This window comes from Strix aluco, chromosome 6, assembly GCF_031877795.1.
Source record: "Strix aluco isolate bStrAlu1 chromosome 6, bStrAlu1.hap1, whole genome shotgun sequence".
NCBI classification, from domain to species: domain Eukaryota; kingdom Metazoa; phylum Chordata; class Aves; order Strigiformes; family Strigidae; genus Strix; species Strix aluco.
Window position 1 is genome coordinate 19,016,142 of NC_133936.1, and position 14,472 is coordinate 19,030,613.

Here is a 14,472-nt window from a genome sequence, read left to right on the forward strand (position 1 = left end):
TTTCCACCTATGACACTTGGTTGTGGTCACTGCATGGGATGTTGGGTCAGCTCCAGAAAGGTCTCTCAACCCATGCTCTTCTGTGTCATGTGTCCTGGCTGTTGGTCAGCCTACCTGGCTTCCAGTAAGATAATGCTGTTTGCAGGAAAGTTTTGGAGGGGAGATTTTGAGGGTAACTTGGTGACAGAATACTCTATTAAATCCTGTCCTACCAGTTTTTGAAAAACTGAGTGGACACCCATTTGACAGCTCCACTAGGAGTACTAAACTGAGATACCTTGCCTGTCACTGCAAATTTTGGCTCAGGTGATACAAATGACTGTTGCGGGCATAGTAATGAGGTATTTTGCCACCTTCCCTGCCCCAGCACTTGTTTCAAAAGATGTCAGTGATTTTGCTACTTACTTCAACCTCTCAAGTCCAGTTACTCAAAGGTATATACTCATGGTATATCTGTGTGTGGCTGGGCTATTTGCAAACTTGAATATTGACTGCACGTATAAATACTGCACCATACACAACCAGTACAGAGGCTGAGACATCTGAAGAGGAGTGGAGGAACCTGAAGTCCCATAGAGATTTATGGTGCCCCTTGTGCCTCTTCTCCTTGTGACTGACTTTTTCTCTCTGTATTTACAGGCAGCTGACTCCAGAGACTCCCTCTCTATGGCGCTCTATTCTCAGTGTTTTTCATGGCTCATTAGCAAGATTAATACGAAGATCAAAGGCAAGGAAAACTTTAAGTCTGTGGGCATCCTGGATATTTTTGGCTTCGAGAACTTTCAGGTCAGGATTTTGTCTTTTTGCAGAGTGGGTTGGTTTTGGAGATGTTGGTGCATATAGGAAAGAATTTTGGTTGGTTTGTATCCTGTTTAGGTTAGCATAGGGCATTCTGGAATTTCTCCACTGTCACTTCCCCCGAAAGCATCAAGATATATTTAGCTGCCCATTTCTGCCACCTGTATTCATGTAGGCTGATGTTCAAGGTCTGGTTTGTGACACAGACCATAAGTAGATGTGCTGTGATAGGTAATACTGAATTTTTGACTTGTATACGAATTAAATGTCCAACTTCTATGTGCACATTGTTTGTTTACATCTGGTTTGCCTTGTGTTAAGAATCCTGTGTGTAATGCTTCTGACTGCAGCTGATGAGAGATGTATGTTGAACAGCCATATAGTGACTGCTCAGATATATCAGAGAAAGCCCAGTGACCTAACACTTAGGGATTATATTTCTTTCTTCCTAAGAAGAAGAGAAATGTGATTGTCTTTAGCATCCTTTACTACCATTTAGGCCTACTGAATTAACCTTGCATGAGCTACAAAAGCTGTTCTCCTAGTGGACCTTCCCATACTGTCCTCCTCAGGTCCATCTAACACCCCTTGCCTCTGTGCTCTCTTGGCTTCATTCCAGCCCTGTCATCTTCCCCATTACTGTTATAGATTCCTTTAGAGCCCAGGGACAAGAATGTTAAGTTTTACAATTTTTGTTTCTTCTTACAGGTGAATCGTTTTGAGCAGTTTAACATTAACTATGCAAATGAGAAACTCCAGGAATATTTCAACAAACACATCTTCTCCTTGGAGCAGCTGGAGTACAACAGGTGACAAACAGAGGGAGGGGAGCCCTATTGCTTTCATGGGTGGTAGAATGGAGGGCATCATTCCTCCTTTCTGCTGTCCAGTCCCTACTGCTATGGCAGAAGAGGCAGCTGGACCTTAGTGCAACTTTGACTGTAGATGTGTCTCTGTAAGCACTGTCCATGTGCTTTGCCAGCATAGGTCACTTGTCTCCAAGCAAAAGCTCTCTCCTTTGTAGTATTTAGAAAGTCCAGATTCCCTTCTATCTCAGCTGAATGGGAAGATCTTGGGCTTTAACCCATCAGAACACGTGTTCACTGGCCTTATTACTGACTTCAGTAATCGTTTACCTAAGGTAGTGGTGGTGTTATGCAGATGGAATCTTGGTGTGCAGAAGGAAAGTCCCTAAAGATAGATGGTTAGATATCCAACAGCTCTTTCTGTTCTAGAGATTCCTATGCTGTGAAAAGGGCTCTTTTCCTTAGCAAGATTTAAATCAGGCTGTTTCCTGAGCTTAGAGAGCACGGGACCTTCTGCACAGCTGTTTCTCTTCTGTGGGCTTCATATTGGATTGTGTTTTGTGAAGTACCTGGGATGCTCTAGAGTATTTCTGCTTCTAGAGAAGGCTGCTAGACAAATACTTCAGTTCTTGCTCTGAAACAGAAGCCTTTATGTTTGTGAATGAAGCAATTGAATAGGGTCAGTGAGGGCAAATGAGAGCAGCCTTGTAAAGGGAGACAGTTGAATAGGCGATTCATGAAATTCTGAAGATTACAAAACTGCAAGGCTATTTACGCACTCGCTTCTCAGGCCAATTTCACCATTGCAGGAAGCTTGTGTTAAGAATGGTATCATCATGACAAAAGACTTTTTCCTGATGGTTACATAGGAGTTTAAGTTCTGTGGCTGAACTTTGGAAAGAATAAGAGAATCTTATTATTGACTACTCATCAAGTTATTCTAGGGGGATGTGCTCAAAGTGAATCTACCAGCTCTGCTTCCTTAGGTTTAGTAAGTAGCTCCGTGTATTTCATCATTCGATTAGGCCAGGGGTCTGTGGCACTAGAGACAACTTGATTCATTTGTGATTTGATTTGTTTCAGAAAATGCCACTCCCTTCAATTCTGGAAGGTCTTCTTGCTCTTAGGAGGAATCCAAGAGGTCTTTTTGTAAAAATATATGGCCTCTCTGACAGCCATTGTTGCAAAAATCTGAAACACTGTGAAATAGTATTTCTTGTCATTAAGTGGATAAGATATCCCGCTGTGGGGGATAGATAGTTCTTTCCATGCTTCAGAAATTATTCCAGTTCATTGTTTCCAGCTGTTGCCCACAGGTTTCTGAATGCTTTGAAGCTGAAAGTATGAAGCCTAGGCTGAAGGGTTTATATACAACACCTTCACTATCTTCAAAATGCTAGCCTTCACCTGAAAGTTGTTTGTATCAGAATGTCAGCAAGTAGCTTCACACATAGCCTGTAGTCTTCCTTAGATTCCTGAGCAAAAGTTATTCCCAGGCTTCTCTGGATTCTGAAAACAGAAACAGCCTGTATTATGGAAGTGTAAGAAGGTGGTAAGAGGGAGAAAAACATGTTCAGCACAGATTTACAGAATTTCATGGATGATTTTCAAGGCATGCTTATCGCACTGCTGTACCTACATCAGCTCCCATTCTGAAAGATTCAGGGACACCCTGTAGGTCCCCTGCATGTCAGGCCAAAGCTTATCTGTGTCATCCTTCATAACTCTCCCTGAAAAGTTGCTTCTGTCTCTTCTTCTGGTGGACCTATGAATTGTGGTTCAGTCTTCTGGCAGATGTGCTTCAAGCCTGCTTTCCAGATTGGTGGGTCAGGCAGTTGACTCTTGAAGCTGTGTAGCAAACTCCATCATCATCACCACTTGGGCTGATGGTCATGACTCCTGAAAGCGCAACTGAGAGCAACTACAATTTCTTAGTGCTTGGTGTGGAAATTGCTCAGTGACTACAAGATGAGCATCAGTCCAAATCACTGATATGGATAAGAAGGGCTGTCTCCTACTTCCATCTCCTTGTGTTACCAGTGCATTGTGTGTCCTATTCTTTTTCCTCAGCCATGGCAAAGCCTAATTCCTGCAAATCATCTTGAGTCCTGGGGCAGCTGCCATGCTCAGCTACTTCTGTTCTCCTATTCCTCAGGGCACTGGATCTTGCATTTCACATATTTGTTCTGTTTGTTCTTGACTGTCAGGGAAGGGATAAACTGGGAAGCCATTGACTGGATGGATAATGCAGAGTGCCTGGACCTTATCGAGAAGGTAAGCACTTATCTGTGACAGTTTCCAGGGATCACAGTGGGTCCTTCTGATTGTCTTGAGACCTTCCCTGGGATTTTCTGGTTTTAAAAACAGGTAGTTGCTTAGATTCTCTTCCCATCGTGACCTGGCAAAAGTATGAGCTGTTATAGCCATAGTCCTAGCTCAGGAAAGCAGATCTCTGCTCATTGTTGAGAGTAAGCTTAGGGAGGGTGTCATAGTTGTAGATAAGGAGCAGTGTTTAAGTAAAACCTTAATGTGAATTTTCTATAAATAATCTCAATTTATATTCTGCTTGCTGAATGCATTGACTGGCCAGAACTCTGCTTTCATCTCAAGCTTTGCGGGGTATAACTCAGAGGTTATTGTTCAGTGTGCTCCAGTGCAGATCTCCAGTTCTTGGTGCTGTGTAGTTAGAGCTTTTGCTGACTGTAAAAGCCCGTCTCTTGTTTGGCTGTAGAAACTGGGTCTACTGGCTTTGGTGAATGAAGAGAGTCGATTCCCCAAAGGCACAGACAACACCCTTCTGGAAAAACTTCACAGCCAGCATATGGTAAGTAAGAAAATAACCTGGCAGGCAAATGATCAGTATGTTAGTCCCATTAGCATTTCAAAACCAAAAGTGAAGGCTTTGTTGATGTAAAATATGTGCTTTGTGCAGGAAATTTAAAATGCTTTAGGCCCAAACCTGTGAGTGTTTAGTAAGGCTGGACTGAACAAAAGTAATATGTGAAGAAACCTGAAAATGGTCTCTTGTGCACACAGAGAGACAGAGTGTGCATTCTGCAGGCTGTGGGTAGAGGAGATTTGAATTTGTAGCATGGGATGGAGGTCAGATTCTGCTGGTCTGCGACGGGACACGAGGCAGCACCCCAGGCACAGGATGCGGCTGCACAGCATGCATGGGTTTCTCCTGCCAGCTGACTCACAGGAGTCTGGCTCCAGAGCATGTCAAATCTCTGTCTCCTGGGGATGGGGACAGCTTTTGCCTCATGACTTTTAATGAAAGCTCTCTTATTGTTCCTAATTAATTAAATTTTTCCTCCTCTTTCTTGTATGCTGAACACAGGAGTAGAAGGGCTTTTTCATGCAGGTCAGAAAGTTATCCTGCAGACACAAAAACCACAGTGAGATCACTGTAGCAATCTCTTACCCTGTCTCTGGCACAGCCAACATTCTGTTCTTCTTAATAGTAAATAGACTGAAAACAAAGCAAATTAAACCCTGTAGCAGGGACTGATGGTATAATTTACTACTTTAGTAAGAACATTGTCAGCTAATATTTCTTAGTCCTCTAATTCAGGCTTCATCCAAGCCTGAAAACATACAAATGTGTATCCTTTATCTGACTTTTTTTTTTTAAATTGGCATAGATGCAGATATTCTCATTTTTCATATTTGCATCTAACCCTGCTAGTAATACTCATGACTAGAAATTGGACACAATAGCAATGACTTCTAGTTGGCTACTTGCATGTAGTTTTGTGGAAATATTTCCTTTCTTTAGGCTTAAATTGATGCCTTCAATTTAGTTCACTGCGGCTTTTCCTTGTATTACAGATCAAGGTATATGAGAATGCCTGTTTTACCTCTTCTATTGTTGTTGGTATTTTGTTAACTTTTAATATAGAACTTACGAATATTTTTAACACATTACTTCTTTTGAATTTTCTTTCTGAACTGTCCCAACCTCTTCAGTTTGTCTCCAAATGGTGAAATTCCTCTTTCTTTCTGATGTTTGTCTCTGAATTCCTCTACATCTTTTCTCTATTCTTTTCTGAGATAAATAATCAGACCAGAATGCAGTTCCCTTGGTAAGAAGGTACCTGTGGTTTATTGTAAAGCAGCATGAGATTGTCAGTATTATTTTGCATTTCCTTATGTCCCACAACATTTTGGTTGCTATTTTTGGTGATTTCTGTGCATTGAGTAGCCTTTTCATTAAGCTGTTCATAGTGTCACCTCTGTCTGCTTTGAGGGGATAGCAGTTAACGTGGAACCCTAGGGAGCTTATGAGAGATGGAAGAGGCTGAGGAGCTGAAATGCAGGGAGGAATGATGAAATAGATAGTGCTCTAGGGTTTGCATTTTTTGAAGGCGAAAGTGTTTTTTGTATTAGTTAAAGTCTCTAGTGCTGGCTGGAAGAGCACTGGAAGGCATCCAGCCAGCATTGCTGGAAAGCCTGAAGGACATTCTAAGAGAACAAGCCCTCTTCTCTGTGTTTTCTGTGGATTGCAGTAGGCTTAAGGAGGAAAAGCATAGAGCTGGGATTTAAGAGAATATGACCTCTGATACAACTGGGGAGAGGAGCAATAGGGGAGATGGAAGAAGGAACCAGAAGTGTTGTAGGCATGGATGAAATATAAGGGATTGGTAGAAAGGAAAGGAGAGGAAGGTGCCAATCCACATGAGAGAGTCAGTAGCAGCCATGTTTGGAGTGGAGGAGAAGGAAATTTGTGGCTGGAAAAAGATGACTGTATTGGAGAAAGGGAACAGCAAAGAAATGGGGTCAATACGAAAAGGAAAAAAGGCAATGAAAAAGTTTTCAACAGCACTAACAAATTATCAGGGTCAGAAGCCATCCACGCAACACTGCTAAGAGAACTTGAAAGAGCTGAATTAGTAATAGTATTGTGCAACATCTTAAAATTTTCTTAGTACTTGTATCTGAAAAGGTGGGAAATTATTTTAATTTTTAGAGGGTATTCTAGGAAATTATAGGCCTGTAATCTTTACTATTGGGTAAATTCACAGAATGTAAGTGGTCAGTTACCTCAACGGAGGGAGGCCTGTAAGACTCTGTCTCATACGAGCACTGAGGTGGCAGTTTTCTGATGATTCATGGAGCAAGGCTGGACTGAGAGGGGCCTTATAAGACTGACTAGGTTATAAAATGAAGATAAAAAGCAGTGTAGATAAATGTTAAATGGTGTGCCTGAAGGAAAATAGTCCCAGTTTCACATTTGAAATGATGGGCCCTGAGCTGATTGCTGCTCTTCAGGAACAAGACCCAGACAAGGGCTGTGATGGATAGTTCCAGGGAAACATCAGCACAGTGCTCGGTAGTAATAAAGAGCCCAGATCAAGTATTAGAAATTCCTAGGAAAGAAACAGAATAAAAGCAGAAAACATTGTTATGGTACTGTATAATCCATGGATCACCTGCACCTTGAACAGTGTACACCACTGGGCCCCTCCACTCAAGAAGGGGTTATATCAGATCTGGTAAACAACAGGTCTGGGACAGCTTCAGTGTTAAGGAAAACTATGTTGAAGGGACACTGCAATGTGGAGAAAAGATGATTTAGGGAGGATGTGATGGGTTTAAAAGTCACACATGGACCATAGAAGACAAATGGCACTAATGGGAGCAAGGCTTAAAACCAACCAGCTGTAGTTCCCTGTGCGGTTGGTTGAGAGCCTCCTGCAAAAGAACACTCTGGATGAAAGAAGTCTGCATGGGTTCAGGTGTGGAATGGATATGTATTTCAAAGACAAATCCACTTGGGGTTACTAGTTAGGAAGACCTTATGAAGATAACTGGAGTTTGAGAGAGTATTAGGATGAAAGTATCATTTACTTGCCTTGTTCTTATTCCACCCTACATAGCCACTGCTTGAGGCAGAATACTCAGCTGGATGGACTGTTGGTCTCAAGCAGCGTGGTGTTCTTACGTAGTTAACAGTTTTTACAGAACAAAGAAAGGAGGGGAAAAATGAGAGAGTAGAACAGCTAGTAAGAGAATGGAAAAATGAATATTGAAAAAAGGGAAGAGAGGAGCAAAGAAAGATGAGATACAGAGGAAGACAGGAGGTTGTTATATTTCCTTTGACAAAGAAAAGATGTGTAGGTGTTCTGCAAAGCTGCCATCTTCCCTGCATCCTGATCCTGTGTCCTGCACCACATGGTTTGTGTGGAGCCCAGTCTCCTCAGGTGTCAGACACGAAAGAATTAACATTTCATCCATGGCATGCCTGCCCAGCCTTGATTCTGCAAGCCCTTGCTCATATGAGGAATGCCTTGAAGGGGCTGGATTTTTCCATCTTATTGGAATATATTTGTAATGTAGCTGCAGATAGCTGCAGCAGATGTGGCCAGGCTCTGCAACAGCTCAGGTTCTTGCCCATCCCAGCCTTGTCATAGTCATGGCAGAGTTTCTGACTGAGCCTATTTATTCTTACACTGGCATTATAAGAATTTCTTTTCTTATATCTCTTTTTCTTTCATTTCAGAGCAACCACTACTATGTGAAGCCTCGGGTAACAGACCATCAGTTTGGCATAAGACATTATGCTGGGGAGGTAGGTGTTCATGGTGAGATGCTTGGTGTATCTTGGGCTTGAGGTCCTGGATTTTAGATTCCAAAATCAAGAATATCTCTCAGAGCTATGTTCTTCTGCACAGTGGGAGTGTGATGGGCTTAAAATAGCGTGTCATTCTCCAGTACTATATTCTCCAGCTTGGACATTTGTTTGAGTTTCTCAAGTAACTTTTGGTTTGGGGGATAAACTCCTCCTTACTTCTGTTATTCATGTTGTCTTTTCTTGGACATTCACAAACCAACAAGACCCATAGTAAATGTCACAAGGAAAAATTTGACTTTCAGGAAGGAGAAAATGCTAAATGCCTGTTACAAAAAGGAAAAGGAGTTCAAGCCTTCAAGGTTAACTGCTGCGTTTTGTTGTGGAGAGATATGGAGCAGATGGAGATGTGTCAAAGGAGGGCACCTGCACGCTACAGAAAGGGCTAATCTTGTCCTAGAATCATATCTGCTGAGCACTAGTGGCTGGGAGGTCAGGGTACTGGGTGGTATAGTTAGTATATCCTGAAGTGAATGGTGTACCTCACACCTTGCGGAGGATTTCCCCACACACACACCCCAGGCAGATCTCTGCAGCTGTTTCACTTGGCTCCTGTTTTTGAGGAGTTTTTGTGGTTTTTTTAAATTGATGGCTAAAAGCCACTTTCTTGCCGGTAACTGCAGAGCTCTGGAGCTCTTTGACCCCAAAAATTCAGATCTTGGCACATGCCTGCAGCGTTCCTGTGTAGCTCTGCTGGAGGTCTTGTATATTGGCATGTTAATGTAGAAGTGCTTAATGATTTATATGGCACTGTTCTAGTGGCTCTGTCTGCATTGCAGGTGCTATATGATGTGAGAGGCTTTCTGGAGAAGAACAGAGACACCTTTCGAGATGACATTTTAAACATGCTGAAAGACAGCAGGTATGCCTCCCTTATGCTTGTGAGTAGGCCACATCTGTTGGGTTGGACTAAGCCACGTTCATGTAATAACAGACCAAGGAAAGCGGTTGCTTTTGTCTGAGCATCAGGCATAATTCTTTATCATTCTTCTCTTTGTTCTTAAGTGTCTTGGCACAAGAAAGGAGAGCTGGAGAAGTCAGATGAGGCACAGATTTAATCAGTACTCTTGTTGTCCCAGTTTTGAAAAGAGCTATAAAAGCATGACACAAATCCCTCCAGTCAATGCTGGTTTTCTCCCTCCTCTCTTCTCCCCTTCCTCCTCTTCCTCTTACCTCCCTGTTCCAACAATGGCAAATTTGCCCCTGAATGCATCAAGGCTCTTTACCATGCTGTCAAATGCCAGTCTTTGTACAGAGGCTGCTTGTTTTCCAGGCTGCTTGTTAGTGGAGAGCTTCCGTCCTTATCCTGAGCCAGACTGAGCCCTTGCTGTGGGACTGGACATGGCCCCTAATATTATACCCCAGTGCTGCAACATGACCCTAGAGAAATGAGCTGACTTTGACCTTGAGCAAGGTCTGGAAGACAGAGGTGGGGCCTAGTAGAAGGAGAGAGGCATTTAATAATATGGTGGACCCTAGAAGTTTTGAGTAGCAACTCTACTACATGCCTCTTAACACAGTCCATATGGAACCTTTGGGCTCCAGCATGATGACACTGTTTCCGAACTGCATCTTCTCTGAAGCCTGCTGCGGAGTCTTCACTGTGAGCAGCCCTGAGTCAACCTGAGGGAGCTGAGAGTATGAGCTGCTCATAGCTGCCTTACTTGGACAGTGGCATCTGGGGAACTTTTTACACAGGGCTTAAAGCCAGAATTGTGGTCATCATTACAGAATCACAGAATCAGCTAGGTTGGAAAAGACCTTGAAGATCGTCTAGTCCAACCATTAACCTAACACTGCCAGTTCCCATCTACACCGTATCTCTCAGCGCTATGTCAACCCTACTCTTAAACACATCCAGGGATGGGGACTCCACCACCTTCCTGGGCAGCCCATTCCAACGCCTAACTACCCGTTCTGTAAAGAAATACTTCCTGACATCTAGTCTAAACCTTCCCTGGCACAACTTGAGGCCATTCCCTCTTGTCTGTCGCTTGTTACTTGGTTAAAGAGGCTCATCCCCAGCTCTCTGCAACCTCCTTTCAGACAGCTGTAGAGGGCGATGAGGTCTCCCCTCAGCCTTGTCTTCTCCAGACTAAACAACCCCAGTTCCCTCAGCCGCTCCTTGTACAACATGTGCTCCAGACCCTTCACCAGCTTCATTGCCCTTCTCTGGACACACTCAAGTAATTCAATGTCCTTTTTGTAGTGAGGGGCCCAAAACTGAACACAGTAATCGAGGTGCGGCCTCACCAGTACCGAGTACAGGGGTAAGATCACTTCCCTGTCCCTGCTGGCCACGCTATTTCTGATACAGGCCAGGATGCCATTGGCCTTCTTGGCCACCTGGGCACACTGCTGGCTCATGTTCAGCCGGCTGTCAATCAACACCCCCAGGTCCCTCTCTGACTGGCAGCTCTCCAGCCACTCCTCCCCAAGCCTGTAGCGCTGCTGGGGGTTGTTGTGGCCGAAGTGCAGCACCCGGCATTTGGCCTTATTGAACCTCATACAGTTGGCCTTAGCCCATCGCTCCAGCCTGTCCAGGTCTCTCTGCAGAGCCTCCCTACCCTCGAGCAGATCAACACTCCCACCCAGCTTGGTGTCGTCTGCAAACTTACTGAGGGTGCAGCATAATGTCCAGCATAATGGAAGGACTTAGGGTTTTTCAACAAGCCAGAAAGGGAAATTCTGCTAGAAGCAGTCATAACAATAAACTGGCACAAGCAGTGCTGGAGAACTTTGCAACTTTGTAAGAACCAACACCCCTGTCTAAGGAGTGGCAAAATGATGGAAGATTCCCCAGAGCTGACCTACACTGAGGGTAGTTGTAGGAGTCCTCTGGCAACAGAAGGGCTGCGGTTGCAATTGCATGAGGATGTCATGGGAGCTAGGTTGGGAGGTGTGTGACAGCACACAGTCTAGCTGGAGTACATTCAAGGTAGTTTCACCTGGGGGCATAGAGCTCGAGGGAAGTGTCCTAGCCAGTGCAGAATGGAGATATTCCTATGTGTAATATCCTGCTTGACAGTGTGAGATGGGGTTTCTGGCTTTGCAGCCGAGTGTGGCATACAGGGCAACCCACAGGGTCTGGGCGGCCACATGGAAAGTATTCATTTCCTCACTGAGGTGCCCAGCTGAACTGCCTCCTGCAGCCACATTCCAGCACAGCAGGAATAAAAATGAGGTGTTTCACACTGGGACAGGTCAGTCGCTGAGAATGAGAGCCATCTTCTCACAGCTGGTGGGTGTCTTGTATCTTCTTTAATTCTTTTCTTCTCCCTTAGGCTGGATTTCATCTATGACCTTTTTGAAAGAGTCTGCAGTCGTTGCAGTGAAGAGACACTGAAGATGGGCACCCAGAGGCGCAGACCGACTGTCAGTTCCCAGTTCAGGGTAGGATGTTTTCCAAGAGAGCAGCAGGCTTCCAGGGAGGAGCAGATGGGTAAACCAAGGCCTGCAGCCAAGAGGAGTCATTCATCCTTGTTTTGTGTCCAGCACTGAAAATGTGCAGGAATGTTGTAGTGCTAAAAAAAGACAGTGCCACCACCCCAAGGGTTTCTGTCTGGTGTAAAATGTGAGATGCTAAGACTGAGCAGGGTGGCAGAGGAAAGAACACTTTGCTAAGTATATGAAGTTCTTGAGGTTCTTTGATCTTTCATGTTGGTTTGGTGTTTCAGCTAAGTGTATGTGTCCTTTTTAGGCCACATCTTTTACAAGTATAGTGGCAATTTCAGTGAAACCTTATTGGGGGGACCTTGCAGGTATGAATCTCACCCCCCTAGATTGTCTGCAAATGTTAGTTTCACAGTTTTAGTTTCCTATATTTAAAGTTTGAGAGACTTGTAAAAATAACTCATACCATCTAGTCAGCTCTGAGAACAAGGATGGCCATGTAAACAGTGTTAAACTAACTGTGTGGGTATGTTTTGGACAGGAAAGGATCTCCTGGGTTATTGAAGTTTTGATAGGCAGAGTCAAAGGACATTAGGAATCAGAGGGCTGCATGAAGATCCTATTGCATCAAATATAGCCTGTTTCCCTCCTGTAGTGACTGATCCTTTGGGTTTTGTCTTGCTTTTCAGGATTCTCTCCATTCCCTGATGGCTACGCTTAGTACTTCCAACCCGTTCTTCATTCGCTGCATCAAACCAAATACCGAAAAGGCAAGTCTGTCTCGTATGCATGTGACACAGGCCTTCATGAGCACTCACTTGCACAAATGCCTGACAGGTGCCTCTGTCAGGGTCCAAACTGAGGATAAGAGCAGTTCCCCCTCACCTCCCCTTTTTCCTTCTAGTTTTTTCATAGTTCAGGAAAAATACACCCTCCTCCTGGTAATCAGATGAAAAGGCTGCATGCTGAGTATGATATGATACAGCCATTCCCACCTTTCTGTGCTTATGAAGCCTGGAAGGTGAACCAGGCTTGTGCAGAGCCCAGAGCCATGGTAGATGAAGCAATCACTCCTGTTTGTGGTGCCTGTAGACAATTTGTTCTGGAATGCAGGGCTTGTGCGGTAGGAAGCGTCTCCTGCAGATCCCTGGCTCTGAGGCAGAGGAGCTGGACGCTTCATGAGCAAGTCACAGTGCTTAGAGACAGGCTGACTCTCGCTTGTATTGTGAACTGTGATGGGAGGATATGCTGCTAACTAGATTGGGTGGGGAGCTCTGAACCGAAAGTTTTCTTTGTGTGTTTTGAAACCGTGTCTGATATGGCAGAGGAAAGCCTGCTGGGGGTTTTATGCCAGGAAAGGATTTTGCAGTTTGTCTCTGGTTTGACTAGAGAGAGACTGCAAAGAGAACTGAGTCAAGAGTTCTGCATTTTGTATGTGTTAATGCATTGTACCATTGCTTTACTGCTGTGATCCAACTACGACAGCAGTCTGCAGGCTGTTTTTTTCCCAGATCTGCCCAACTCCCTTTTGTCCTTTTTTCTGCACCATGCAGTGTTGTGAGGTTGCTTTCCCCTTGATCCAGACTTCCCTCTTTTCACCTGGCATGCCCAAATATGCAGGGTTGACTTTCTACAGAGAAGTGGATCTACAACCTTTGACTGTCTGTGCTCAGAGAAACAGCCACTGTTAAGTCAGCAAAGAAGTAATACCAAGATCAACATTTATTCTATCTCTCTCCTTATTTGTTTTTGAATCTGGATCATTATGTAGGCGCCAAACCTCTTCAATCCAGATGTGGTGCTAAATCAGCTCCGTTATTCAGGGATGCTGGAGACAGTGAAAGTTCGGAGAGCAGGTTTCCCTATACGGCGCCTTTTCCAGGACTTTCTCAGCAGGTAATTGCTATCATTGTACCACATGCTGTAACAGCCCCAAGGTATACAATTCTATATATTTGTTCCCTCTATAACTGCTCTTACTGATATGGATCATTTGTGGGATGCTTTTCTAACCATGCCTTTATTGCCCATATCACAGACTGATTTGGAAGATCTTTTGCAGACTTGCCTCTAGGGTAGAAGTCAGAATGGAAAAATAGCCAGACAGTCCATTTTTAATTTTTTTTTTGTAGCTTTGCCACAGATTTGCTTGTGTGATACTGTGAAACCCAGCTGGTCATAATCTGTAAAAAGAAAATATCATACGTAAAACCTTTGATCTGGCAGGCTGAAGAAAATTTTAATGGACAGTATAGTTGATGGTTAATATTGGCAAGAGTGATTACTTCTTTTCATTAGCTGCATCGAAAGGATTTCTTGAAGTTTAAGGCTAGAAGGGACACTGAACATTGCTTCCTTTGTCTCTTGGAGCGTTAAATGCCAACCCTATGCTGAACAAAATAACTTGTGTCTGATGAAAGCACATGTTTCAGAAAGACAGTTGTTCTTTACTGAAAAATGCTGTTGAGTTTGTATTTTATTACTGGGATTGCAACAATAATTGCCAGTGTGGTAGGAACAGATAAAGGTTGGGGGATGGAAATTTCCAAATTGGAAGACAAACATGAAGAAGGGAGGTCTCAGAGGAAGAAGGACTAATGGGAGGAGGATAATTAGAGTTAAGAGATTGGTGCAGGGGTGCAGGTTACTGTCATACATAATCTCATGAGATTTTGTTTGATTCTTAGGTACAAGATGCTTGTGAAGGGACCAAGTTTCTCAGACAACAGCAAAGCTGTATGTGCAGGCTTTCTTCAGACCTATGACTGCAGCAAGAAAGAATGGCAGCTGGGTAAAACCAAGGTACTTCACTGTTGTGGGGCAGGGTATGGCTTTGTTCCAGCT

The 14,472-nt window shown here is 43.9% G+C and overlaps 1 protein-coding gene across 1 annotated transcript in view; it reads left to right on the plus strand.

The window, feature by feature from the left end:
• The window catches only part of LOC141925211 (unconventional myosin-X-like), a 97,508-nt gene that overhangs the window by 39,751 nt on the left and 43,285 nt on the right, over positions 1-14,472 (plus strand). The window contains exons 12-21 of the mRNA XM_074828949.1: positions 640-786; positions 1,507-1,607; positions 3,812-3,878; positions 4,336-4,428; positions 8,107-8,175; positions 9,015-9,097; positions 11,520-11,628; positions 12,318-12,398; positions 13,400-13,524; positions 14,316-14,430. Of these exons, the coding sequence (XP_074685050.1) occupies positions 640-786; positions 1,507-1,607; positions 3,812-3,878; positions 4,336-4,428; positions 8,107-8,175; positions 9,015-9,097; positions 11,520-11,628; positions 12,318-12,398; positions 13,400-13,524; positions 14,316-14,430 (990 nt within the window). The remainder of the gene's footprint in view (positions 1-639; positions 787-1,506; positions 1,608-3,811; positions 3,879-4,335; positions 4,429-8,106; positions 8,176-9,014; positions 9,098-11,519; positions 11,629-12,317; positions 12,399-13,399; positions 13,525-14,315; positions 14,431-14,472) is intronic.